The sequence below is a fragment of the Scyliorhinus canicula genome, chromosome 10 (genome assembly GCF_902713615.1).
Source record: "Scyliorhinus canicula chromosome 10, sScyCan1.1, whole genome shotgun sequence".
NCBI lineage: Eukaryota > Metazoa > Chordata > Chondrichthyes > Carcharhiniformes > Scyliorhinidae > Scyliorhinus > Scyliorhinus canicula.
In genome coordinates, this window is record NC_052155.1 from 116,736,392 (window position 1) to 116,761,169 (window position 24,778).

The window sequence follows — 24,778 nt, forward strand, 5'->3', positions numbered from 1 at the left end:
CTTAAAGGGACCCTCACATGACACCTCCTTCCAAGAAAAATAAAACCCATCAACTTCAAGATGGTTTCATTTTTCACCTTTTCACTTTCCTTTAAGAAATGTTAACATTAAATATACTTTTTTTGTTTAACAAAACAAAACACGCTAACATTTATAATAATAGTCCATTTTTGTTCTTCTTCCTCCACCGAACCTGCTTCTCTTTACCACACTCGTGACAAAGCATCGGCTATCATGTTTTCTCGCTGTGCCACATGTATTATTTTTAAATGAAATGGCTGTAACAATAAACTCCATCGAAACAGTCTGGCATTGTTATTCCGAAATCTCTCCAAAAACGTCAATGGATTATGACCAGTATATATAATTGTTTCAGGCGAATTGCTGGTAATATAAATTTGAAAATGTTGCAAAGCCAGCACCAAGCTCAAAGTCTCCTTTTCAATCGTTGAATACTTCTTCTGGTGCTTATTTAATTTTTTTAAAAAAATAACCAGTAGGCCGTTCTAGTCCTTCGTCGTCTTCTTGTAAGAGCACCGCACCTACGCCCACATCACTCGCATCAACAGCGACTTTGAATGATTTTGAAATTTGGGATGGCCAACACAGGAGCAGTGGTTAACACAGCCTTCAGGTCGTCAAATGCCTGTTGACACTCCGCTGTCCACTGAAATTTGCTACGCTTTTTTAGCAAGTCCGTCAGTGGAGCGACCACACTGCTAAAATTCGGCACAAATTTCTGGTAAAATCCACTCATTCCAAGAAATCCCATTATTTCCCTTTGTGTCGAGGATATTGGAAACTCTCCAATAACTTTTGTTTTAACATCCCGTGTGACCATTCGACCCTGTCCAATTGTATGGCCAAGGAAAGTGACTTGGGCTTTTCCAAATTCACTTTTGGCTAGGTTTACCACCAAACCCGCCTCCTGAAGTCAATCAAATAACTCCATCAGATGCTTCAAATGTTATTTCCATGTCTGACTAAATATTACCAGATCGTCGATGTACCCCGCACAATTGGGTAATCCTGAAACAACTTTGTTAGTTAACCGTTGAAATGTGGCTGGAGCGTTTTTCATGCCAAATGGCATAACTTTGAATTGGTATATACCATCTGGAGTGACAAAAGCTGAAATCTCCTTTGCCCTTTTGGATAAAGGTACCTGCCAGTAACCTTTAAGTAAATCCAGTTTGGAAATAAAATCTGATTGTCTCACCTTCTCAATGCAATCCTCCAAGCGTGGGATAGGATAAGAGCCTGTTCTTGTAACTGCATTAACATTTCTATAGTCCACACACAACTGTTGGGTACTGTCTGGTCTCGGTAGCATCACTATGGGTGAGCTCCATTGGCTGCAACCCACTTCAATTATACCATTTTTAAGCATACTTTCAATTTCTTTTTGAACCTGTGCCAATTTTAAAGGGTTAAGTCTGTATGGATGTTGTTTAATTGGAACAGCATTTCCCACATCTACATCATGTATAGCCATTTAGTACTTCCCAACTTATCTCCACAAACTTGCCCATGTGATATCAATAACTCCTTCAGGTCAGTTCGTTTTTTCCTCTGGAAGGTAACTCAACAATTTATCCCAATTTTAAGAACATCTTCATTTCCCAATTTAATTTGAGGGATGTCAAATTCAAAGTCATCTGGATTCGGTTCTTCACTCTGAGTTAGAATCATTAAAACCACTTCCTTTTGTTCTCCTTCCCTTTCAAAGTACCTTTTAAGCATATTCAGATGACACGCTTGCTGAGTTTTCCTTCTATCTGGCGTTCTTACCACATAATTCACCTCACTTAATTTCCTTTCAATCTGATAAGGTCCACAAAACCTTGCTTTTAAAGGTTCATCTACCACTGGTAACAACAGTAAAACTTTATTTCCACTGGCAAAACTACGAACTTTGGATTTCTTGTCCGCTACCCGGTTCATCACATGTTGTGCAACTTTAAATGTTGTCTAGCCATTTCCCCATCTCTATTTAATTGTTCCCCAAAACTTGACACGTAATCCAATAATGCAAGTTCCGACTGCTCACACCAATTTTTCCTTAAAATCAATTTAAGTGGTCCTCTTGCCTCATGACCAAAAATTAGTTCAAAAGGACGGAATTTGGTTGACTCTTTAGGTGCATCCCTAATTGCAAACAGTACGAATGGAACTCCTTTATCCCAATACTCAGGATAATCTTAACAATAAGCCCTCAACATTGTCTTTAATGTCCAATGCCACCTTTCTGATGCTCCCTGCGATTCTGGATGGTACGCAGTTGATTTAAATTGTTTTATTCCTAAACTATCCATAACTTCTTTGAATAACCTAGAGGTAAAACTTGATCCTTGATCAGATTGTATTTCTGTGGGTAGTCCATATCTAGTAAAGAATTTAAGTAACTCCCTCCACAATCTTTCTATCTGTAATACTGTGTACTGGAATGGCCTCTGGAAACCTAGTAGACACATCCATTACAGTCAAAAGATCTGGATTCCCACTTTTTGTTTTAGGAAGCGGTCCTACGCAATCAATTAAGACCCCTGCAAAAGGTTCCTCAAATGCTGGAATGGGTATGAAAGGTGCTAGTTTTATCACTGCTTGAGGTTTCCCTATCACTTGACATGTGTGACATGATCGACAAAATTTAACTACATCTTTATGTAGTCTAGGCCAATACAAATGTTTTTCTATTTTAGCTTGAGTTTTCCTTGCTCCCAAATGACCTCCCAGTCGTACCTCATTGCTACTCGCAGCACCTCCTTTCTATACCTTACCGGCAATACCACTCGATGAACCTCTGCCCACTCTTCATCCGTCTGCATATGTAAAGGTCTCCATTTTCTCATCAAGACATCATTTTTATGGTAATAACATTCTGGTGTACACTCAGATTCCTTCTCCGTGTATGCTTTCAGATACATCAGTTTTATTTCTATGTCTTTCTGTTGTAACTCCACCAAGCTTACTTAACTAAAAATATCCGCTTCATCCTCCACCTGTTCTTGTTCTTTTCCAACCATCTGATCAAAAATCGTTTCTGATAATTGAACTTCAACTTTATCTTCACTCTTTAAATTCTCCTTGTCTTAACCTGTGACTTTGCGACCTTGTTACTACACAACCCGGAAAAATCACAGGATATTCGTCCTTCAACAGTTCAGTTCTCTGATTTTCTACTGGCTTATCAACAACAGTAGACATCACTCCCACCTGCGATCCAGGCATATCATTACCCAAGATAAACTGTATTCCTGGACAAGATCGTTTCTCTATTACTCCTACTACTTCACCACTCTTCGTTGGACTTTCCAACCTTACCTTAAATCATGGAACACTACTCTTCTCACCCTGAATTCCATATATTACCACCTTTTCTGGCAATATTCCTCCCAAACTATATAACTCCTCATCTCTTACCATCAAAGATTGACTAGCTCCCGTATCTCTTAAAATTGTTACTTCTTTACCTGCTCCTCCTGGTACACATGTGTAAACTTTACCCACACAAGTAAATTCTTTAAAGAGATCTGGCACCTTCGTATCAATCACCTCTTGATCAGGCTGTACAATCTTTTGCACTTCCTTCGTTTCACTTGGGCTTCCCTTTACTACTTTAACAAACCCCACTGGTTTATCTTGTTTTATCACATCAGCCTTCCCAGTAGTTTTCTTCAACCACCAACATTGTGACTTTACATGGCCTAGTTTATTGCAGTGAAAACATTTGAAACTTTTCATTTCTCTTCCACCCTCCTGGATTTCTTTTTTAATCTGAGGTACACTCTCCTTATTATCTCCTGTCAGATCTCCTTCACCTCTACCACTTGAGTATTTCTCTTTTCCCCAGTTTCTATCCCTTCCAGGCTGAACTGATGTCAGAAACCAAAACTTTGATTTATGAATTAATTCATAATCACCTGCCATTTCTGCTGCTAACCTCGCAGTTTTAACCCGCTGCTCTTCCACAGGAGTTCTCACTATATCAGGAATTTAATTTTTAAACTCCTCCAAAAGTATAATTTCTCTGAGAGCTTCATACATTTGGTCTATTTTCAAAGCCCTTATCCACCTATCAAAATTACTCTGTTTGATCCTTTCAAACTCCATGTACGTTTGAGCTAGTTCTTTCCTTAAATTTCTAAAGCTTTGTCTGTAGGCTTCAGGCACTAGTTCATATGCACCTAAGATGGATTTTTTCACCTCCTTATACGTCCCAGATACCTTCTCTGATAGTGATGCAAATACGTCACGCCCTACCTACCAGCTTTGTGTGAATCAGGAATACCCATATGTCCTGTGGTCATCTCATTTGTTTAGCTACCTTCACAAATGAAATGAAAAAGGCTTCTCCCTCCTTCTCATCAAACATTGGCAATGCTTGGACATATTTAAATAGATCCCCACCAAGCCTTTGAATATGACGCTCTTTTTCTTTATCCTCATCACTATCCTCAAACTGCACGCTTCCCTTTACATCTGACAATTTTAACTGACTGTCATGTTTCATTGCCATTTTCTAAAGTTCAAACTCTCTCTCTTTTTCCCTTTCCTTTTTATCTCTTTCTTTTTCTTTTCCCCTGATCTGTATCACCCTTTCTCTTTCTTGTTGTTCTGCTAGGGCTATTCTTTCTTCCCTCTCCTTTTCTTTTTCCATCATTTCGTATTCAAGCTGCTTTAATTCTTTTTCATGTTCAAGGTGCTTAATCTGTAACTGGATTTTTGGCATTTACAATGAGTCCGACTGTATCTCAGGCAATTTTAAATGCTCAGCTACCGCCGCATGTACCTCTTCTTTTCGTATGCTGTCAGGTAACTTTAACTGCAATGTTTTTGCCAAATTTAAAAGCCCTTTTTAAATCTCTGCTCGTAAGGTACTGCGTGTGACCTTCTCCACCCCCAAAACCTTCTGAGCCTCTGAAAGAGCCATTGCCCACAACACAGTCCCTACTTAAACTGGAATACCACGCCTGAAAAGCAAACACAAATATGCTCACCCCTCAATGTCTTTAAGTTCACTAAGCCAACCCAATCACGAAAGATAAGACTTTTACCTCACAAGCTCCCAATTTATCATGGGCCAGGGTTTAGAGAACACCAAAGTATATCATGGAGCTCCCCTGGCCTACAACTTTTAATAGATTTTGGTTATGTGGAGCACAAGGGCCCACTCTACAGGTGTGATGCAACAGAGAACTAAAAGTATTTTCAAACAAAATAATTTTTATTCTATGAATCCATTAACATTTTATAAACATGATGTAGAGATGCCAGTGTTGGACTGGGGTGAGCACAGTAAGAAGTCTTACAACACCAGGTTAAAGTCCAACAGGTTTGTTTCAAACACTAGCTTTCGGAGCACTGCTCCTTCCTCACGTGAATGGATTCACCCGAGGAAGGAGCAGTGCTCCGAAAGCTAGTGTTTGAAACAAACCTGTTGGACTTTAACCTGATTTAATAAACACACAGTAAACATCTTATCAACTATACAGTACTCTATAGGTAACCCTTAGTAACTTTCCTGACAACATCCATAAGCCAAACACCCTTTTTTCATACAAAACAGTAGGCTTGCATTCCTACAGGAACAGGCATTACTGTGAAGTTATCACGTGGTCTGGAGACATTCTTTAGCATGCAGGGAGAGACTAAAATACACCTTCTTGGTTTGAATGCAGCTCCCCAATTGAAAGGGAAACCAAAAAAAAACTCAGAGCCACAAAGCAGCTTCCAGCTCAAAACGAAAGTAAAAGACAGAATCACAGCCCAGCTCCACCCACAAAATGACATGACTGCAGCCATTTGATGAAACACCCTTTTCTTGAAGGGACCCTCACATGATAGATTGAAGCAGCCAGGTGTTGTGGTTCACAAGTTAATTTGTGGCTTGAAGGTGAGCGGAGAAGGTTTCTGAAGAAATACAGCCAGAAATTCTGCATTATTCTGACAGGATGTCAGCTCTTTTTCTTTCTCAAAAGATCTTTCTTTGGAGTATTCATGACATCCCTTTCCAGCAGGTATTCCTGGGTGCTAACTGTATTTAAAAGTGGATTGGGATCAGAGATGGTTTTGTTGTTTGAGTGGACAATGTGTCAATGTACAGTTAGTATTATTTAAGGGATAATTGTAAGCTATATTCTCGTGTGATGTCAAAACATATTTTAAGACTGTGTTCGTAATAGTTTGTTGTAATACATCATATCCCGATTTTGCGTGATATCACTCTTGGAGCAAGGTATTCTTTCCTCACAGCTTACAAAGTAAAATAAAATATTGGCGTTCCTAGCAACTGTTGGGGTCTGGTCCAGGATAGTAATAACACAGTCTAAATTTCAGGAAATTCAACCCTATTTTGTGTAATCTCTCTTTTAATTTAATTGTTGAAGCCTAGATACCAATCTGGTAAATCTATGCTGGACTCCCTCCAAGGCCAATATATCCTTTAGATGGTGTGGTCCTTAGAACTGCCCAGTTGCAGTCTAACCAGGGCTTTGAACAGCTGAAGCATGGCTTCTACTCTTTTGTATTTTAGTCCTATAGGTATACGAACACAATTCTATTCACATTTTGGACTATTTCGATGAAAATGGAATAGTGTAGGTCAGATAGGCTTCGAATGGTTTCACAGGTCGGCGCAACATCGAGGGCCGAAGGGCCCGTACTGCGCTGTAATGTTCTATGTTCTATGTACTTGTTCATGGCATTTTAATGACCAATGTACCTAGACATGCAAGTCTCTTCGAACCTCCAAGCTTTTCATCAATTAAAAAGTACCATGTTCCATTGTTTTAGAGTCCAAAGTGGATGACCTCACACTGCCAACAGTGAAACCCATTCACCTAACCATTGTAATGTTATACTTCCATTTACACTGCATACAATGTTGCTCATCTTTGCATCAGCAGCAGGGTTGGATAAGTGGCTTTCTATTCCATCATCCCATCAACGTCATAATAAACATGGTGAACAACCAACCCTTAATTGGATAAGTTATATTGACAGACCGTATGCAGCATATGCTGATAAAAAAAAGAAATACACACAGCACAACTCATCATCCAAAGGTGCCAGGATAATACTTGCCCATTTTTGCTAAAATGATGAACTACGATTTTTCAAAACAAACTCTTCAAATATTGAGTCCTAAAAGAGGGAAACAAAATAAAGAATTGTGATACCTGTAAATTATAAGTTATAATGGAATAATACTTCTTTGAATTATTTCTCGTGGTTTACAAAAAAGTGACAAGTCTGATAGCATCAGTATCTAGGTAACATTATAGCATAATTAATAATCTTTATTGTCAGAAGTAGGCTTACATCAACACTGCAATGAAGTTAGTATGAAAATCCCCATGTCGCCACATTCCAGCGCCTGTTCAGGTACAGAGGGAGATTTCAGAATGTCCAAATTACCTAACAACACATCTTTCGGGACTTGTGGGGGGGCACCAGGAGGAAACCCACGCAAATATGGGGAGAACGTGCAGACTCCACACAGACAATGACCCAAGACAGGAATCGAAGCTGGGACCCTGTTGCTGTGGAGCAACAGTGCTAACCACTACGCTGTATTACAAACTGGAGAGAACCCTGGATACAATGGAATTGTGACCGTTAATTTTCTTTTTGAAAAATAAGCGTTCGGAATACTCCGAAGCAAACTTGCCCAGGTGCAATAGATGCATTTGCAAAATTTAACTCCTTTTTAGTCAACAGATTTACAAGTAAAGGCTGAAACCGCACATCCTGTGTCACCTTTCCAGGACAAATATTAACAGAGCAGAGGATACTATGAAGTTGGAGCAGGGGACTGAAGCAATAATCCAAGGCATTGCTGAGACGCCATCTAGGCTTTCGCTGTCTCCAACATTGATTATTCCACGGCTTTTCTCCGAGTTGGACTCTCTCCCTTCCTGAACTGCAATGAACTCATTTAAACATCTTCTGCCTGTATTCTATCTCACCCCACAACTTGTCCATCATTGCAATCTGCGCAGACCTACATTGGTTCCCAAATCCCCCAAAACTTAAGACACTCATCCTTCCATTTAAATCCTGCAGTGGATTCAATTTTTCCCATCTCTATAACCTCTTCTAGACCCACAACTCCAACCCCCAGTCAAGCTCATTTATCTTCTGACTCAAATCACTTGTGTACCCCTCTCCTTTCACCCAACATGCCCTTAGTCAGTGCTCTAGAATCGACTTCCTAAATAGGTAAGGCTTATCTCCTAAAGACCCTCAATAAAAATCTACCTTTAGGTTAGCACTGATGCCTCATGGCACTGAGGACCCACGTTCAAGCCCAGCGTCGGGTCACTGTCCTGTGGAGCTTGCGCATTCTCCCCGTGTCTGCGTGGGTCGCACCCCCACAACCCAAAGGTGTGCAGGGTAGCTGAATTGGCCACACTAAATTGCCCCTTAATTGGGAAAAAAGAATTGTGTACTCTAAATTCATTAAAAAAAGATAAATAGGAAATGTTCCGACAAAATTAGTTTCGAAATGTTGATTTCCAAGTTCCGTTTGAACCCAAGAATGGCACGTATAAGATTACAATGCAGAGGAAAACAATCAATGTTGCTACAATACTGTCAACTCACCATCTCAACATAATACTGCACAGATAATCCCAGATTTATTTCATTGTTAGATAACTTGATTTCATATCGGAAGCGTATATGCCTATCATAATGCTTTACTGAAAGTCTAATACCAATATTTTTTAATTACGGATCTAAAGATGAAAGCGGTTCAGCTAGTTACTAAATTACTACCAGTATGAGAGAAAAAACATCTATTTTTTGCAACTGGAATAATTGCAAATCCGTGGCAATTGGAAGCACAGGACAAGATTTTGTCAGAAAGTAGGTAAAACTGGAACAAATGTGCATTATGGATTTGGCTACAATACAGCTGCAAAGAATTTTTGATGCAGGACTGACTCAGAATGGACTTCCTCAAAATGTGGTATGTTCAACTGAGGTACTATAGTCAGCTGAAATTCAATTTATAATTGTTGATGAAACCCAAGTCACGAGCATGGAAACCCCCAAAGTTGTCTCCAAGCTCCAAAACTGGCAAAGCAAAAGCCAGCTCCACTGAAGAGATTGGGTAAGGCCTGTGTCAAGTTGAAACAGTTGATAGAACTGTCATATGGAGCATAAAATCAGTGCTTCCACTTCAGTGCAGGGTTGAAGGAGCGCTGTACTATTAGAGGTGCTGACCTTTAGTTAGGTTGTTGAACTGGAGTTGTGCTTTATATTCCCCTCAAACATCCAAGCCTCTCTATCAGGGCTTTTGGCAAAATGGTTGCTCTATTTATCCACACAACAATAAGTACAAATCCTGTGTGTGAAGTACTTTGGCAGATGTGATAACGATTTATATAATTGCAAATTTTTTCATTCTTAAAATTTGGGGAAGCACTAAAGCTGAAAGATTGCGATCAGAAATGCTGCAGTGAAGTGCCAGCTGAGGTGGTGAGCAGGCTATGAGGCGTGAATGCTACTGGCGATCTCAATGCATCGAAAGTAGTCAGTGAAATAGTTCAGAGGGACACCCCCTTTTCATTCACAAAGTGGCTGGAGTCTACTCTTTCCTCCTCTCCACCCCCAACAACTGTAGAAGAAAGTGGAGAACATGTAATCTACAATTATTGAACATCTGTTTGGAGTCCAATGTGTACATCACACATTAAAAGAAATGCAGACAAAAACAATTACCAGTTCCGTGTTCAGTACTTTTAAAATTGCTTTCCACAACATGTTTTTGTTTTTAAAACAGCATCAGAAAGACGACCTATACTTGCCCCAATTATAATTACTCCGAAAAAAAAAGCAACAAGAGACATCCTCCCCGAAGTCCAAACGCAAGTGGTTTCAATGAAGACTGGAAGAGATATTACCTCACCTGATTTCACATTGCGTGTACCTGAAGAGAACCATTTGACATTTGTCTAAAATCCATACCTTACTCAGTGGATCAATGTTTATTTTAAAAAATAGATTTTCAAGGGGCACATTATTTCCACAAACCTATTAATTAAAAAAACACTGCCATTTGAGTAAATGGGGGGCAACATTTTAACTGTCAGCAATTCATTTACAGGAACAATTGTGTACGAGAATGCATTGTCAACACTCATTTGACACCCAAGAAACATTTGTTTGAATTCCCAAAATTTATTTTAAATCTCCAAATCTATTTGAAATGTATCCATTTGCCGTTTCTCCTCAAGTCAATTTTTCAAATTGATTTGATCAAGACAATACCATGATTGTAAAAACAAAACTCCAGGCTTTACTGTTATGATCCACCGATATTTTTAATGCACATGTTGAATCATAAAAAAGACTTGAAATTATGTAGCACCTTTCATGACCTCAGGGTGTTAGTTACAAAGTACTTTTGGAGTGGACTCTGTTGTAATGTAGGAAAGGTGGTAGCCAATTTTCACACAGAAAACTCCCATAAGCAGCAAAGTGATAATGGTGCAATCATCTGTTTTGGCGATGCTGATTGAGGGATACATATTGGCCAGGCCAGTGGGAATAACTCCCCTGCTCTTCATTAAAATCCATCCGAGAGCACACACAAGACCTTGGTTTAACAGCTCATCCAAAAGATGGCACCAGTGAAATGCTTCACACAATGTGTTAACTTTTCAAGTACTGCTAGTTATATAGCCAAGATAACTAAAATAGCAATTTTACCAGCTTGCCAAAATTTTGTTTGGTACTGTGATACTTAAAATGTTAATTCTTCAGCTTTCAAGATGCTTTTCACCTTTTATTTTCCTATTTCTACGTTTCTCCTTCCTTCTTTAATCAATTCTCTTCCTACCATCCTCTTCCTCCTCTCCGAAAGGCAATAATTCTGACTGGTTTCTTGAACTCCAGTACCTCATCATACAAGCACAGGAAACAGGATATTGGACCTCTGGGAAGACAGTTTAATCACAAACAAAACCTAACTTGTCACATTTTCAGATCTTATTAAATAAATCAGAACTGAGGATCCTAACTAATTTGCTCACCCAGGAGATAAAGTTCAAATCTGGCACCCCAGTTCTGAACCATTAGCTCATCTGATTAGACGAACAATATGGGGTCTTCAATCATATACATTTCTCAGCTAAAGTACTACCCGTAAGTGTAACTTTGAACAAGAGTGCTGGGAGTTAGGCGAGTGGAGGGAAGGAGGTGCTCCTTTGCTTTTTCTAACTTTTTCATCCTGTAGAAATTAGTTCTTATTCTACCACAGGGAAGAAGTTAGCTGTTTGGTGAGTATCTGGTAAGTGGTTCAGGTCCATTCTATTCCCAAGATTTAAAATAGTATACAAACTGGTAGGAAGGTTAATAAATCCCAAGCTGCATAACTAGGGAAGTAGTGGGGCAAGGGATCAAATTTGGTAAGATGTGGTAAATCAAAGAGAAAAGGCAAGAGAGAAAAGTACTAATTTTGGGAAATGATAAATAGACGGTGACATGAAAGAATAGAGAGTACAAATCTACAGTAAACCAGCAGTTAAAGATGGAGGTTACAAAAATAATAAAAGGACAATACTAAAAATTCTGTATCTGAATGCATGTAGCATTCAAAACAAAATAGTTTAACGGATAGCTCAATTAGAAACAAATAAGTATGATCCACGAGGCGTTAGAGACATGGTTGCAGGATGGCATTGATTGCACCTGAACATTGGAGGATATATGATATTTAGAAAGGACAGGAAGCTATGAAAAGGTGGAGGGGATGGCTCGGTTAATTAATGATGGTGTTGGCACAATAGTAGGATGACACCAGTTTAGGAAACCAGGATGTAGGAATGGGTTGATAGAGATGAAAAATAAAGAAATCACTTGTGGGAGTGATGTACAGGCCCCTGAACAGTAGCTACATGGTAGGATAGAGCATAAAGAAAGAAAGAAATAATGGAAGCTTGTCAGAAAGGCATACTGATAATCATGGGGAATTTTCATCCAGATATAGACTGGAAAAGTCAGGTGGGCAAAGGGAGCCTAGATGAGGAGTACGTAGGATGTTTTCAGGATAGTTTCTTAGAACATTCTGAAGCCAACCATAGAGCAGGCTACACCTGACCTGGCATCGTGCAATGGGATAGGACTAATGACCTCATAGTGAAGGCTTCCCCTAGGTAGTAGATATCATGATATGAGTGAATTTTACATTGTTTGAGGGAGAGAAGGGCAATTATGAGGGCATGAAAGCACAGCTAGAACATAGAACATAGAACACTACAGCGCAGTACGGGCCCTTCGGCCCTCGATGTTGCTCCGACCTGTGAAACCATCTGAAGCCTATCTGACCTACACTATTCCATTTTCATCCATATGTCTATCCAGTGACCACTTAAATGCCCTTAAAGTTGGCGAGTCTACTACTGTTGCAGGCAGGGCGTTCCACACCCCTACTACTGAGTAACGAAACTGCCTCTGACATCTGTCCTATATCTACCACCCCTCAATTTAAAGCTATGTCCCCTCGTGTTGGTCATCACCATCCGAGGAAAAAGACTCTCACTGTCCACCCTATCTAACCCTCTGACTATCTTATATGTCTCTATTAAGTCACCTCTCAGCCTTCGCCTCTCTAACGAAAACAACCTCAATTCCCTGAGCCTTTCCTCGTAAGACGTTCCCTCCATACCAGGCAACATCCTAGTAAATCTCCTCTGAACCCTTTCCAAAGCTTCCACATCCTTCCTATAATGTGGTGACCAGAACTGCACGCAGTACTCCAGGTGCGGCCGCACCAGAGTTATGTACAGCTGCAGCATGACCTTGTGGTTCCGAAACTCAATCCCCCTGCTTATAAAGGCTAGCACACCATATGCCTTCTTAACAGCCCCATTAACCTGGGTGGCAACTTTCAGGGATTTATGTACCTGGATGCCGAGATCTCTCTGTTCATCTACACTACCAAGAATCTTGCCATTAGCGCAGTACTCTGCATTCCTGTTACTCCTTCCAAAGTGAACCACCTCACACTTTTCCGCATTAAACTCCATCTGCCACCTCTCAGCCCAGCTCTGCAGCTTATCTATGTTCCTCTGTATCCTATAACATCCTTCAGCACTATCCACAACTCCACCGACCTTCGTGTCATCTGCAAATTTACTAACCCATCCTTCTACACCCTCTTCCAGGTCAAATGACAAACAGCAGTGGCCCCAAAACAGATCCTTGCGGTACACCACTAGTAACTGAACTCCAGGATGAACATTTGCCATCAACCACCACCCTCTGTCTTCTTTCAGCTAGCCAATTACTGATCCAAACCGCTAAATCACCTTCAATTCCATACTTCCTTATTTTCTGCAATAGCCGACCGTGGGGAACCTTATCAAACGCCTTACTGAAATCCATATACACCACATCAACAGCTTTACCCTGATCCACCTGTTTGGTCACCTTCTCAAAAAACTCAATAAGGTTTGTGAGGCATGACCTACCCTTCACAAAACCGTGTTGACTATCGCTAACCAACTTGTTCTTTTCAAGATGATTATAAACCCCATCTCTTATAACCTTTTCCAACATTTTACCCACAACCGAAGTAAGGCTCACAGGTCTATAATTACCAGGGTTGTCTCTACTCCCCTTCCTGAACAAGGGGACAACATTTGCCATCCTCCAGTCTTCCGGCACTATTCCTGTCGACAAAGACGACATAAAGATCAAGGACAAAGGCTCTGCAATCTCCTCCCTGGCTTCCCAGAGAATCCGAGGATAAATCCCATCTGGCCCAGGAGACTTATCTATTTTGACATTTTCCAAAATTGCTAACACCTCCTCCTTTTGCACCTCAATTCCATCTAGCCTGGTCGACTGAACCGGAGTGTTCTCCTCGACAACATTGTCTTTCTCCAGTGTAAACACTGACGAAAAATATCCATTTAACGCTTCCCCTATCTCCTCTGATTCCACACACAACTTTCCACTACTATCCTTGATTGGCCCTAATCTTACTCTAGTCATTCTTTTGTTCCTGATATACCTATAGAAAGCCTTAGGGTTTTCCTTGATCCTATCCGCCAACGACTTTTCGTGTCCTCTCCTCGCTCTTCTTAACTCTCCCTTTAGGTCCTTCCTGGCTAACTTGTAACTCTCAAGTGCCCTAACTGAGCCTTCATGTCTCATCCTAACATAAGCCTTCTTCTTCCTCTTGACAAGTGCTTCAACTTCCTTAGTAAACCATGGTTCGCTTGCTCGACAACTTCCTCCCTGCCTGACAGGTACATACTTATCAAGGACACGCAGTAGCTGTTCCTTGAAAAAGCTCCACATTTCGATTGTACCCATCCCCTGCAGTTTCCTTCCCCATCCTATACATCCTAAATCTTGCCGAATTGCATCATAATTGCCTTTCCCCCAGCTATGATTCTTGCCTTGCGGTATATACCTATCCCTGCCCATTGCTAAAGTAAACATAACCGAGTTGTGATCACTATCACCAAAGTGCTCACCTACATCTAAATCTAACACCTGGCCGGGTTCATTACCCAGTACCAAATCCAATGTGGCCTCGCCCCTTGTTGGCCTGTCTACATACTGTGTCAGAAAACCCTCCTGCACACACTGCACAAAAACTGACCCATCTATAGTACTCGAACTATAGTATTTCCAGTCAATATTTGGAAAGTTAAAGTCCCCCATAACAACTACCCTGTTACTCTCGCTCCTGTCGAGAATCATCTTTGCAATCCTTTCCTCTACATCTCTGGAACTATTCGGAGGTCTATAGACAACTCCCAACAGGGTGACCTCTCCTCTACTGTTCCTAACCTCGGCCCATACTACCTCAGTAGACGAGTCCTCAAGCGTCCTTTCTACCGCCGTAATACTTTCCTTGATTAACAATGCCACACCCCCCCCTCTTTTACCATCTTCTCTGTTCTTACAGAAACATCTAAATCCTGGAACCTGCAACAACCATTCCTGACCCTGCTCTACCCATGTCTCCGAAATCGCCACAACATCGAGATCCCAGGTACCAACCCATGCTGCAAGCTCACCCACCTTATTCCGGATGCTCCTGGCGTTGAAGTAGACACACTTCAAATCCTGTACACTGGGACTACAATTTAGGTTCCCATCCCCCTGCTGAATTAGTTTAAACCCCCCGAAGAGCACTAGCAAATCTCCCCCCCAGGATATTGGTACCCCTCTGGTTCAGGTGAAGACCATCCTGTTTGTAGAGGTCCCACCTACCCCAGAATGAGCCCCAGTTATCCAGGAAACCAAAACCCTCCCTCCTGCACCATCCCTGTAGCCACGTGTTCAACTCCTCTCTCTCCTAATTTCTCACTTCGCTAGCACGTGGCACAGGTAACAACCCAGAGATAACAACTCTGTTTGTTCTAGCTCTCAGCTTCCACCCTAGCTCCCTGAATTTATGTCTCAAATCCCCATCTCTCTTCCTACCTATGTCGTTGGTACCTATGTGGACCACGACTTGGGGCTGCTCCCCCTCCCCCTTAAGGATCCCAAAAACACGATCAGAGACATCACGAACCCTGGCACCTGGGAAGCAACACACCAACCGTGAGTCTCTTTCGTTCCCACAGAACCTCCTGTCTGTTCCTCTAACTATGGAGTCCCCAATGACAAGTGCTCTGTTCCTCTTCTCCCTTCCCTTCTGAGCAACAGGGACAGACTCTGTGCCAGAGACCTGTGCCCTATTGCTTACCCCTGGTAAGTCGTCCCCCGCAACAGTATCCAAAACGGTATGCTTGTTATAGAGGGGAACGACCACAGGGGATCCCTGCACTGCCTGCCGGTTCCCTCTCCCTCCCCTGACGGTAACCCATCTACCTTCTTCTTTTACCTGAGGTGTGACTACCTCCCTATAACTCCTCTCAATAACCTCCTCCGCCTCCCGAATGATCCGAAGTTCATCCAGCTCCAGGTCCCTAACGCGGCTCTTGAGGAGCTGGAGTTGGGTGCACTTCCCGCAGATGTAGTCAGAAGGGACACTAGAGGTGACCCTTTCCTCCCACATTCTGCAGGAGGAACATTCAACTGCCCTAGCCTCCATTCCCACTGAACTAACTTCCCAACTACTGAAAAATAAAAATAAAAAACTTGTTAGTTTAGCAATCCAACTGACAGAACCTTTTTTTTGGTTAGAGGAGGAGGATGGGTGGGAGACACTACGTAAGTAGTGTTTCGGGTAAAGCTGTCACTCGAGAACAGCCCCTTCACAAACCACCTTCAACTTACGCTGACCGCACTGCACGTATGCAAATCTCCCCGGAACAGCCAATCAGAAGCTCTGCTCTGCTGCCCTCTGCTGGATGAACTTGTGGATGGATGAACTGGATGAGCTAGTGAACTTGAAAATTAGGCTAATGGATATGTTAATAGGGATGCAGTGGCAGACAGTTAAAGATATATTTCAGAATAGATACATTCCAACGAGAAAGGAAAGTTCCAACTGGGGGATCCACCATCCTTGGTTAGCTAAAAATGTTTGAAGATATTATTAAAGATGTAATAGCAAGGATAATTAGATAATTCAAGGTAATTAGAAAAAGTCAACATGGTTTTGTGAAAGGGAAATCATGTTTAATCAATTTATTGGGATTCTTTGAAGCAGCGTGTGCTGTGCATAAAGGGGAAATCAGTGGATATAGTGTACCATGATTTCCAGAAATCATTTAATAAGGTGCCACATCCATGATCATTGCCGAAAAATAAAAGCTCATGGTATTGGGGATAACATATTGGCACGGATTAAGATTGTTTCCTACTACCTAGCCAGAATAGGTATATGTGGGTCATTTTTTGTTGGCAGAATGTAATGAGTGGTGTGCCACAGGAATCAATGATGGGACCTTGAGTTTTTGCAATTTACATCAATGACTTGGATGAAAGGACCAAAGGTACTTGCTGATGATACAAAGAAGGAAGAAAAGTAAGTTGTGAAGAGGCACTACAAGGGTGAGCAAAAACTGCCAAATGAGAGTTTGTGGCAAAACATCCATTTTTGACAGGAAGAATAAAAAAAGCATATTATCTAAATGGTGAGTTTGCAGAGCTCTGGAGATGCAGAGGGATTTGGGTGTCTTAGTGTACAAATTGCAAATTGTTTGTACATAATTAAAGCAAGTAATTAGGAAAGCTAATAGAATGCTATTGTTTATTGTGAAAGGAATTAAATACAAAAGTAGGGAGGTTATGCTTCTGTTTTATGGGGCACTGGTGAGACCACATCTGGAGTACTGGGTACAATGTTGTTCTCCTTAATTAAGGAAAGCTGTTGAAAGCAGTTCAGAGATTGCTTACTAGACTAATACCTCCTTAATTAAGGAAAGATGTTGGAAGTAGTTCAGAGATTGAAACAGAGACTTTGAATATTTTGATGGTAGAGATAGATAGATTATTGATAAGCAAGGGGGTAAAAGGTTATTGGGGTAGGTGGGAAAGTGGAGTTGAGATTTATAATCAGACCAGCCATGACCTTATTGAATGATGGAGCAGGCTCGAGGGGCCGAGCGGCCTTCTCCTGATTCATGTGTTCATATCTGACTTCAACCAATCCTAGAAGATTAACTCTTATTTTTTTAGTACAATATTTATGTTTGTCTCCATTTCACTTTTGTACTTTTGCTCTCGTGTCTCTGGCTTTCTGTAGCTGTGATTCCTTGTGGAGACCAAGTCCTGCCTTCATAAGAGGGACACTCTTCATCTTGTGACAAGGTATTATCACTGTGCTAAGTGAGATAGATTAAGAACAGATCTAGCAACTCAAAACTGCTAATCAGGATGAGACCTGGAGGGACACTTGAAAATGATGGTGTTCCTATGCACCTTCTACCCTTGTTCTTTGCATGACCGCTGTTATTCAGTGAGAAGCACACTCTCCCAAGTCAGAAAGTTAAGGATTCAAGATCCACTTTGGAGACTAAAGCATGTAACCTATGCTGACACCATAGTGCAGTATTGAGAAGATGCTGAGTTGACAGGTGCTGTTCTCTGGATGAAACCAGGGCTCTGTCTTCACTTTCAGGTAGACAATAAAAAAAAGGTACCATTATGATATACTGCAGGGATGTTCTCCCCAGTGTTTTGGACAATATTTATCCCTCAATTAGCATAGCTAAAACAGAGTATCTTGTGATTACCACATTGTTGTTTGCTGTGCACAAGTTCACTTCTGCAGTTTCCACATCACAACAGTGCCTACACTTCATTAACAGTACCTACACTTAATTGACTGCAATGAGCTTTGGGACATCTTGAACTTGTAAAATGGTACAATACAAATATTTCAATTTTCATCCACCATGTGATTTACCTATCTTAAGAAAGGAAGTTATAAACTTCTCAGCGGAGCAAATGCAACAAGAAAAATGCAATGCAACTACACACCAGGAAACTTCCAAGCCCCAGTTGGCCAATTTTAGCTTTGCTGAGTCTTCGACAATAGGGTTCAATACATCTGAGCTAAGGACGGGAAAAATAAACTACTGACCAGGGATATCACTTCTGACTAGTATTCACTTACCTCTGTTAGAAGTGCACATGGACTGGAATGGCTTCATATCATGTTTGAATAGCTTATTAATCTCCAGGGTCAGAGACAAAGAACTGCCACCTGGGAAAGGAATCAGATGCCTGCTGGCACCTATCTAAAATTCACAAGTCACCAGCATTAGCAAAAAGGAGGAAATCAAGAAGAGATGGTACCTTTCCTCATAATTACTTAAGGGCTGAGGCCATTGTGGGAGCTTGAATGGAGCCTGATCTTTAAATTCAAAACAACAAAGTCCTTTTAATATTGGTACTGATATTTTTATTTCAGCTCAATCTTTTGGGGTTGAAGGAAGTCAAGGATATCCTGATGACTTATAGTTGCTCTCGATTAAGTAGACATTGACTATTTTACTTGGACAAAACAAACCTGCCCAGGGATATCAGTGCAGCTTATTCATTGCTGCATCTGTTTTGGTATTTTAAATTTTTATTCATGGAATGTTTCTATCAGACAAGTACACATACTGAGTAGTAAAGTGATAGGATCAAAACAGCACAGGAGGCAATCATTTAGCTCATTGCATCTTGTGTTGGGTCTGCAGGGGGGAAAATACAAAAACTAATCCCACTTCCCTGTTCTTTCCTAGAGTTCTGTAGCCTCTGATATAGAAGAAATGCTGATATTTAATATGGAATTTCAAAATGTAATTTCTCTACTAATTTGCAAAATCCACACTCACTTAGTGCTTAAATCCACTGAACATATATTTCCTGGATACCTGGAATTTTTCAAAAAATAACTTTCTTACACAAGTGAATACAAATTGTAAATTGTATGTAAGCAAAACTCCTAATTATTACAAGATTACGATGCTGTACCAGCTGAGGTTATTCATGAAGCCTGCCTTCTCAACCTTTACCGTCGCCTGAGGTGTGGTGATCTTCAAGTTAAACCACCACCAGTCAGCTCTCCCCCTCAAAGGCTAAAGCAGCCTATGGTCATCTGGGACTATGGCAACTTTCCCATACCTTCATTATGCTGTACGATACATTACTGCAGTTTACCAAAAAATTACAATCATGTGAACTAGACTGTACACCATCATTCTCAGAGTTTCACCCATCCCTAGCGTATCAATTGCCAAGTCCTTAGCTTCCTTTTCAAACACCTCCAGTCATGCCCAACCTTAACTGAGCAATTTCTTCCAGCTATACATCCCAACAGTACCATTCACTCCAAATATGGCTCATTTTTCTCCCTCTAATCAACTGTCAATCCTTCTGCCACTCTTTCCATCAAACACTCCATCTTGCCATTTCACTCAAAACTCATCTCTTGATCCCGCATTCCATCCATCTGTACTTTGATTGTCCTCAACAAAAACCGTTAATTGTTTTCTTACATTAGGGACATTTCACAAGTATAAACTGTTGCTTACAAAAAAGAATCAGAAACGCTGTTATGCCTAAACATGGGATTAAGAAGAAAATCAAATAACCGAGCTCCCTACTTCTTCACAGATGGCTGAACACAATTACAGTACACCACACAAAATGGGTCCTCCATTTTCAACTTATTATTAGAATGTTATTCATTTTCCATCACAAAGGATAGAACAGAAACTCCAATGCAATACTGTGTGACATTTAGCTTATAGGATGCACAGACTAAAATGGCATATCACAATGGAACTGGTGTAATGATATGCTTACGGCAATGTTATGTGTTGGACCTAATTTATTTTATCTATTCTCAACATTTTAGTGAATTAATTCAGAGAAAGAATGATAGTGTAGGTTATCACACACTTCAAAATTAGTTACCACCGCAGCCTGTCCTACAAAAGGTATATCTGTAGCTTTCTCATCTCCCCTCAAATGATAATAGTTTGTTGTTTGGTTTCTGGTGTTTTCTCTTAGCTCAAGGATCCCCAGTCTTTTTTTTTTAAACAGAGTATCCAATTAATTTTTTTCCAATTAAGGGGCAATTTAGCATGGCCAACCCTGCACATCTTTGGGTTGTGGGGGTGGAACCTACACAAACACGGGGAGAATGTGCAAACTCCACACGGACAGTGACGCAGAGCCGGGATCGAACCTGGGACCTCGGCGCCATGAGGCAGCAGTGCTATCCACTGCACTACTGTGCTACCCTGCGATCCCCACTCTTACCAATAACTTCCTGCTTACAGTTTGTCTTTCAGTCTACAAATCAACTTCCATCAGATTGCCCTTACTGAGTCCATTCAATTTCTGTACAAAAATTGAATCAATATATCCCAAAGGCTTTCATACTATAAAAAACTTTATAATTGCTTAAAGGTGTTTTTGTAGTTGGTAAAACATTAAGTTACCATCTTCGGTCCTTCAAGCCCAACTGTCTCTCTAAACCTTGCCTAGATTTTCCATCTGAATAGTCAGTTGCTCATGCAAACTCATATTGTAAAAACCCAAAACACCCTAAACTGCAATGAGGAAACCCAAAACTTAAGTGTAAAGTAAATCAATACATCTTTGAATAGGTGAAAGTGGCATTGAGTGAATTAAGTGTACAGTTCCAAGATACTTTCTACATTGGATAAGACACTCATGCATTGATACATTTTGGAAGATAAAATCCACCAATGCTGGTGGGGTTAAGATGGAGCAGTGTCAGGTTCACTGAGTAAACGCCAATGCCCTGACACCACTTCACGGTGACTGAAGTTGTTTCACTCTCACCCACAAGTCACCGAAGGCCATGCGCCCTGAAACTACCCGCTCCCCCGCCAAAATGGGGAAAACAGAAAACGGGGGAGCGATGGTAAAGACCGATTAGTAAAGACCGGCCGGGGCCATGGTCCCGGCTTGGCTCACCACTCGTTAAAGGGACGGGCCCCCGGCAGTAACAGGGTGGCCGGGGCCCGCACTCCTCTGCCGAGAGTCCAAGAGCTGCACCCCTGGCCGGGGCAGTAATAACCACCCGCTCCCCTCACCCAGTGATTTGAAAAGCGGACATTTACCAGTAAACCGCGCCGACCCACGGCCTCCTCGTCTTCAGGATGGGTCCAGATCCCTGACCCGGAAACACACCAACCACTTCCGTTACCGGCACAGTTCAGTGAAGAGAGATTGATTTAATCTGTGAGTTTGCCGACTCCGAGGCTGTGATTGTGTGTTTTTAAAAGAGAAATTCAGCCTACCTTCTCTCTCCCCCCCCCCCCCCCCTCCCCCAAAAGGTGTCCTCGGGCGGGGACATAAGATGTCAATGATGCTAAAATCAGAAGTATGGCCCAGGTGGGGAAGATGTAGACAAGCTGGCGTGAGGAGTTCAGCGGATGCAGCACCTCTTATGAGAAAATCATGCCTTACAATTGGGCTTTGTAAAAGAATTAAACCAAGTATTCAAATTCTGTACCTTTAACACATATCTGTATACGCTCAAACACTATAAACTCTTAAGTGAACCTATGCAATATTTGTTTTGGACGAGCCAGAACCAGTATGAATTGATAAGGTATCCAGATGTGTGAGATACCAAAGACCAGTCGAAAAACAATTATACATTCTCGGAACTGGACAATTGGTTTGTAAAGGACAGGACTCATTTCTTGTTTTGGGTTAAGAAAGGAGGCCAAAGCCATGTTTGTTGTAGCGAAGAGACAACCGATCCAAATGGAGGACTACCTATATTCAGGATCTGAGAATACAAGAAGTCTAAACTGGGTACGGAAGGTGAAGAGACTACACAAGATTAAGAAATCTGAAAGAGAAGAACATGAGACAAATTAATTCTGTTTTTTTGAATGCTTGCTGTCCATGGCTATTGCTCCCTAATTTATTAAGTGGGGGGTTATAGCACCAGGCAGTTGGTGAGCCTGGAGGGGGTAACTAACAGTGATCAGAGACTTCTCTTTATTACACCCTGGGGTGAGAATGTGGCCATCTTAGATGGGCCTGAGACCTAGGAATTTGGGTAGGGACATTGCACGACAGTGTAAATGGCTGACTTGGAGCGGGGTGAAATCCCCAGTGAGATTGATTACTTGGAATGTGTGGGGCCTGGGGGTGATGTGTTAGGCAGGCTGGTTGGATGTGGACTGCACTTGATGCAGGGAAGCTAGAAGCAGACGTCCAACACTGGAGAAAATCCAACACTGTTTTATTCAACGATAGAACAGAGATATACATGTTCAACTGTGGGTCGACACTATACTGAATTGACTGGAGACCTTGTATTAGCCTGACCAGATTTACTAGCTACCGCATGGTGTTTGCACTAGCTAGCTCGTGGACTCTGACTGTCTCAGTGGCTGGGTCCAGAGAGAGCGGCAAACCTAGTGCCCTCTGGCTTTATAGTGGTAGTGTACTGTCTGGTGATTGGCTGCACTGTGTTGTGTGCTTACTGGTCAGTCACTGCCTGTTTGTACCTCATTATACACATGAGTGGATATTATGACAGGGGGAACCTGTAAAGCGAACAAGGGTTTTTTTCCCATTAAAAAGACTGGGGGCTGATGTGGTGTCCCTACAAGAAACGCATCTGCGGGTTCAGGATCAGGTCGGGTTCAGGATCAGGTCAGGTTGCAGAAGGCCTGGGCGAACCACGTTTTTCACTCAGGATGTAATAGATAGTAGGGCATGGGGGTGGCGATCATCATGAGCAAGAAAGTTTGATTTCAAGCAGGCGTAGTGGTGGCTGAGCGGGGGGGGGGGGGTCATTATATGATTGTCACAGGCATGCTGGAGGAGAGGGTGTTGTGTTGGTCAGTGTATATGTCCCAAATTGGGACAATGTCGATTTTATAAAACGGTTGTTGGCTGCCATTCCACAACTGGACACACGGCAGCTAATTTTAGGGGGGGAGATTTCAATTTTGTCTTCGATCCAAAGTAGACCATTCCAAACCCAACTCGCTGATTCCTTCGGAGATGGCAACGGTGCTCATAGTATTTATGGACGAGACAGGTAGATCTGTGGTGGTTTATGTACCTTGGGGGGGGGGGGGTAGTTTTCTTTTTTTCTCGTTGGTACACAAGGAGTATTCACGTATCAATTTTTAAATTATGGATAGGACCTTGTTACCTGGTGTGAAGAATGCGGAGTATTGGTGATGGTGATTTCTGGCCACGCCCCACACCTAGGGGATTTAACATTTGAACGGGGTCGAACACAGAGCGGGGGTTGGAGGCTGGACGTTGATCTGTTATCAAATCTCGTGTTTTGCGCGAAAATTTCAGGGCTCTTTAAGAACTACATCGAACTGAATGAAAATGGGATGGCCTCACTGTCTACTGTGTGGGAGGCATTAAAAGCGGTAATTAGGGGAGAGGTCATCACATATAAGTCGCACTTGGATAGGGTGAACAGATGGGACTGTCAGGAGGTAAAAGACAAAAGTTTAGGGGTGGATAGAGAATATGTGAATGATCTAACGCCAGAGGTTTTAGTATGTAGGAAGAAGCTGCAAATGCAGTTTGACCTACTGTCTACGAACTGGGTGGTGAGACAGCTGCGATGGGTAAGAGAGATTATATGTATGGGGAGAAGAGCAGCCGAATGTTTGCTCATCAGTTAAGGCGGCAAGAGGCTGCCAGGCAGACAGACTTTGCAGATATGGGATTTGGGGGGCTAGGTTGGTCTCTAACCCAGAGAAAGTTCATGAGGTGTTTCACTTTTATGAGGGACTTTACAGATTGGAACCGCCAGAAGGTGAGCAGGAGATGACTGGGTGTTTGGAGGATCTGGAGTTCCCTCAGGTGGGGGGATGAGTTGCAGGTAACAGTACATGCACCTCTGGAGCTGGAGGATGTGGGCAGGGAAGAAGCTGGCCCCTGATGTGTCCCTGGTTTAATTTTACAAGATTTTTATGGATCATCTGGCCCCTTTGGTTCCGAGGATGTTTAATGACTTATTGCACAGTAAGAAGTCTTACAACACCAGGTTAAAGTCCAACAGGTTTGTTTCAAACACGAGCTTTCGGAGCACGGCTCCTTCTTCAGGTGAAGGTGAAGGAGCCGTGCTCCGAAAGCTCGTGTTTGAAACAAACCTGTTGGACTTTAACCTGGTGTTGTAAGACTTCTTACTGTGCTCACCCCAGTCCAACGCCGGCATCTCCACATCATAATGACTTATTGGCATGGGGTTCCCTTCCGGAGACTTCAGAGAGGAACATCTATCTCCCTCCTTCTGAAGAAGGACAAGGTTCCCACAGAATGTGGGTCACGCCGCCCAGTCTCTCTGCTTAACGTAGGCGCAAAACTGTTGGCTAAGGTCCTAGCGCTGAGGCTG

At 41.9% G+C, this 24,778-nt stretch overlaps 1 protein-coding gene across 2 annotated transcripts in view; it reads right to left on the reverse strand.

Annotated features, from left to right (window-relative positions):
* Positions 1-21,620, reverse strand: part of LOC119972621 (elongin-C) — a 37,275-nt gene extending 15,655 nt beyond the window's left edge. The window contains exons 1-2 of one of the 2 annotated variants that reach the window (XM_038809628.1): positions 21,510-21,620; positions 7,087-7,146 (exon numbers count right to left, since the gene is read on the reverse strand). In XM_038809628.1, the coding sequence (XP_038665556.1) occupies positions 7,087-7,090 (4 nt within the window). In that variant the 5' untranslated portion in view covers positions 7,091-7,146; positions 21,510-21,620. The remainder of the gene's footprint in view (positions 1-7,086; positions 7,147-21,509) is intronic. The other variant, XM_038809629.1, reaches the window with a different exon arrangement.
* Positions 21,621-24,778: the final 3,158 nt, after the last annotated feature.